This window comes from Morus notabilis, unplaced genomic scaffold, assembly GCF_000414095.1.
Source record: "Morus notabilis unplaced genomic scaffold, ASM41409v2 Scaffold3737, whole genome shotgun sequence".
Classification (NCBI taxonomy): domain Eukaryota; kingdom Viridiplantae; phylum Streptophyta; class Magnoliopsida; order Rosales; family Moraceae; genus Morus; species Morus notabilis.
This window is the reverse complement of record NW_010356638.1, coordinates 8,325-11,695: the sequence shown is the minus strand read 5'-3', so window position 1 is coordinate 11,695 and position 3,371 is coordinate 8,325. Positions and strand designations below refer to the sequence as shown.

The following is a 3,371-nucleotide window of genomic DNA, read 5'->3' as shown; positions in this document are numbered from 1 at the left end:
GCTAGCAGTTGGGGGCCCTCCCATATTTAACCTAATACCACCTCTTTCCTCAAATTGAATTTATAAACCACAAGAGTGGGGGAAGAACTAGTAATAATACAGAATAATCTAGTAGATTCCAAAAAAAAAAAGGAAAAAAGAATAAGATGGTAATTTCTGAAATCTTCGGTTTCTCCTAACTCAACAGCAAATCCACAAAAAGGGAGAGTAGACAAAAAGATAAAGATATAAAAATCACCTAACTCTCTTTTTTTTTTTTTTGCTTGTTTTTGTTGCTTCCTTTTTCTTTTGTTTTTTGTTTTTTTTCCACTTTCACTGTTATAGAGATCTCCATGCATGACAATAAAAAGTGAGGATGATTTGTAATTAATCGATGATGATGAAATCCTAACTTGAGTTATAATGGCTCTATAGTGTCACACAAATGAGAAAGAGAAACTTTAACAAATGTACTGCACCCCCAATTTATGTACTATATAATATTGAGAGAAAGAGGAAAATATGTCAAGACTTGAGATGAATTAAAATTAATAAGCTAATAGTTTATATAAATTAATAGATATGCTAAATTACTGTTTTTATCCATAACTTGTATGGTTATGAACCATAACTTGACAAGTTATTCTCAATTTTTGTCCCTAACTTGTATGGCTATAAACCATAACTTGACAAGTTTATTAATAACTTATCTGATTATAAACCATAACTTAACAAGTTATGACCTATTAATTTTTATAACTAAAAATTAACCTATATACTTTCTTAAACTTTTCATATTGACATATTTCTTATTATTTCTCTATAATTATTATTTAAGGTGTTTCTATGTCAATAAAAAAGAGAAACTTTAAAAAATGCCATACCGTACCCTACAATATAGTGCCACAGGTGGCATAGTCACTGTCCCACTATAATGAAAAGCCAAACCCACCTAATGAATATGTGGGGGCTAAAGTAAGACAAAGCTCACCAAATTATATGTATATCTCGGATTAAAAATATCAACAAAGTATGCCGCAGCGTATATTCAAATGTTGTATCTATATTTAGGCATATTATATGTATATTTGTATATATGTAATATTTATATCTATATATAATATAATATAAATGTCCTCGTAAGCCGCTACTAAAAACACCATTGCACCATTTGGCATCGTCTAGACCACTACATTGAACAACATTTTTTGCTGAAAAATAAATCCCACCGATTTTGTGATTAGTGATAACATTTAATATTAGTAAAAATTATTGGAAAATTACACAATTCCATAGACAAAAAGAACCAAAGTAACAAACAAATTAAACAGGACCAGAACTACCACCACCACTACCATCCAACTAACTCCAACAAACCGAAACCGGCTTAACCGGTCAACGGCTGGCCGGCCGGCCGGCATTCATCCAAACTCCGCCCTAACCCAAAACGACAAAACAAATACAAAATTCCTACCATCTTTTTCTCTCCCCTCTGTAAATTTGTCTATTTGCTTTGTCCCTCGGTGTGTATATATATACTTTTTCCTTTTTTTTTATTATTTACAGCTTAGATTTTGGACCTAGTAATTAACTTTCTCTATACTCTTATACTTCGCCGGACGTAGATCATGATAATCATCACATCACTGAACATGCATTGGGATTCTCGTCGCTGAACATCTGAGGTGTGGCGTTGTACTGCTGCTCCATGGGAACGCCGTAGCCGTACTGGCTATGGCTCGTCATGGGGTAATTATGGTATTGGCCGGGGTAGTTCTGGGCCACATACGCCTGGTGGGCGTGCGCTTCCATCACATACTTGTTGTGCGCCGACACCGGCCCCTCGTACGGCCAGAACATCGCCGCCAACGGCTGTCCGTACCCCGTGTACTCCATCTTGCTCACCTCCAACTTTGGCGCACCCTCACCAGCCGCCGCAGCGGGTGCGGGTGACTTTGCCCCCCCCCCCCCAGCCGCCGCAGCGGGTGCGGGTGCGGGTGCCGGTGCTGCTTCTTTCTTCTGATCTCCGCCGCCGCCTTCTTTCTTGTCTTTCTTTTCACCGCCACCTTCCGCTTTCTTGTCACCGGCGGCGGGGGCAGGGGCGGCGGCCTTTTTGTCAGCGGCAGCGGCGGCGTCGTCCTTCTTGGGTGGGACCACATCGATGGGTCTCTTCAGCTTGGCTTGGAGATAAGGCACGAGATCTTTCGCTTCCATTGTGCCCTTTACCGCCACCAAATCCTTTCCGCCGTCTATGTCCACAGATTCAACGCCTGTGTGTTTTAGAGAGTTGTTAGTTTATAGTTATAACCACCGTCTGAAAAAATGCTTTAAATATATGATTAATAATGATAAAATTGATAATCAGTATTTGATTTTTACTTAATTAACTGTGCGTCCATAATCTGCATACGTAAATATGTCGTGACCATGACTAAGTTAAATGAGTGACGATGCGATGCACAATAACGAAGGTATAAAACCCCAATTCAAAGTTCATAGTAATTGTAGTATTATAAGGAATATACCCTTTTTTTTTTTTAAAAAAAAAATCGATTAACTAGTTTCCGTAATAAAAAAATAAGAAAGTAAAGGCCTCACCTTTGAACTTGGAGATAATTCTGCGTATTTTATGTATGCATCCCTCGCAATGCAACCTGATCTTCATAACCACCGTGCTCTGTTGAACCACCAAACAAAATCAAGCCAAAATTAGCTCCAAAACCAGTATTTAGAAATAAAACAAATATAATAATCATAGAAAAACATTTTAGGGAATAAAATTGCTCTCGGTGCCAACGAAAGATCCAAGAACAAGCCACAAAATTGAACACCCAAGACAACACGAAAATTCACATTGACTGAGAAAACTTAAAACTAAATTAACTTTTCGTATTAGTACTACTAATAATAGAATAATAGTAATTAGATTTAAATAATTTAAGAAGAGTATTTATTTATTTTTTACCTGTTTGGGCTTTTTCTCCTCGGCCGGCTTCTTTTCGTCTGGTTTCTTCTCCGCCGGCTTTTTATCTCCGCCGCCGTCTTTCTTCGGCTGAGGAGACACGAGTTCGACCTTCTTCTTTGTTTTCTTCTCCAAATTCTCTCTGATCGCCGCCGGGTCCACTTTTCCGGTGACCGTCACTTTGTTGGCCCCATAGTCCGTGATGACATTATCAACGCCTGCAAATTAACCAAATACATTAACAATCGTAATTAGCCAAAACCGCGTGTAATTAAATCCACCAAACGCACGTAATTAAGCCTAAAAATAAAAATTTGGCTGATTAGTGGATTAAAAGAGAGCCTTTTTTTCTCTGACACGAATCGAATTAGGGATTAATTAATCAATTAAATAATTAAAATTCTCATACCGTCGAAATTCTTAACCGCTC

General features: G+C 37.8%; 1 protein-coding gene across 2 annotated transcripts in view; it reads right to left on the bottom strand.

Annotated features, from left to right (window-relative positions):
- Positions 1–1,211: 1,211 nt before the first annotated feature.
- The window catches only part of LOC21385747 (heavy metal-associated isoprenylated plant protein 6), a 2,587-nt gene continuing 427 nt past the window's right edge, over positions 1,212–3,371 (bottom strand). The window contains exons 2-6 of one of the 2 annotated variants that reach the window (XM_024166259.1): positions 3,351–3,371; positions 2,945–3,159; positions 2,578–2,656; positions 1,948–2,249; positions 1,212–1,905 (exon numbers count right to left, since the gene is read on the bottom strand). The exon at positions 3,351–3,371 is cut by the window's right edge and continues 166 nt beyond it. In XM_024166259.1, coding sequence (XP_024022027.1) covers positions 1,618–1,905; positions 1,948–2,249; positions 2,578–2,656; positions 2,945–3,159; positions 3,351–3,371 — 905 coding nt within the window. In that variant the 3' untranslated portion in view covers positions 1,212–1,617. Of the gene's footprint in view, positions 2,250–2,577; positions 2,657–2,944; positions 3,160–3,350 lie in introns of both variants that reach the window. The other variant, XM_024166212.1, reaches the window with a different exon arrangement.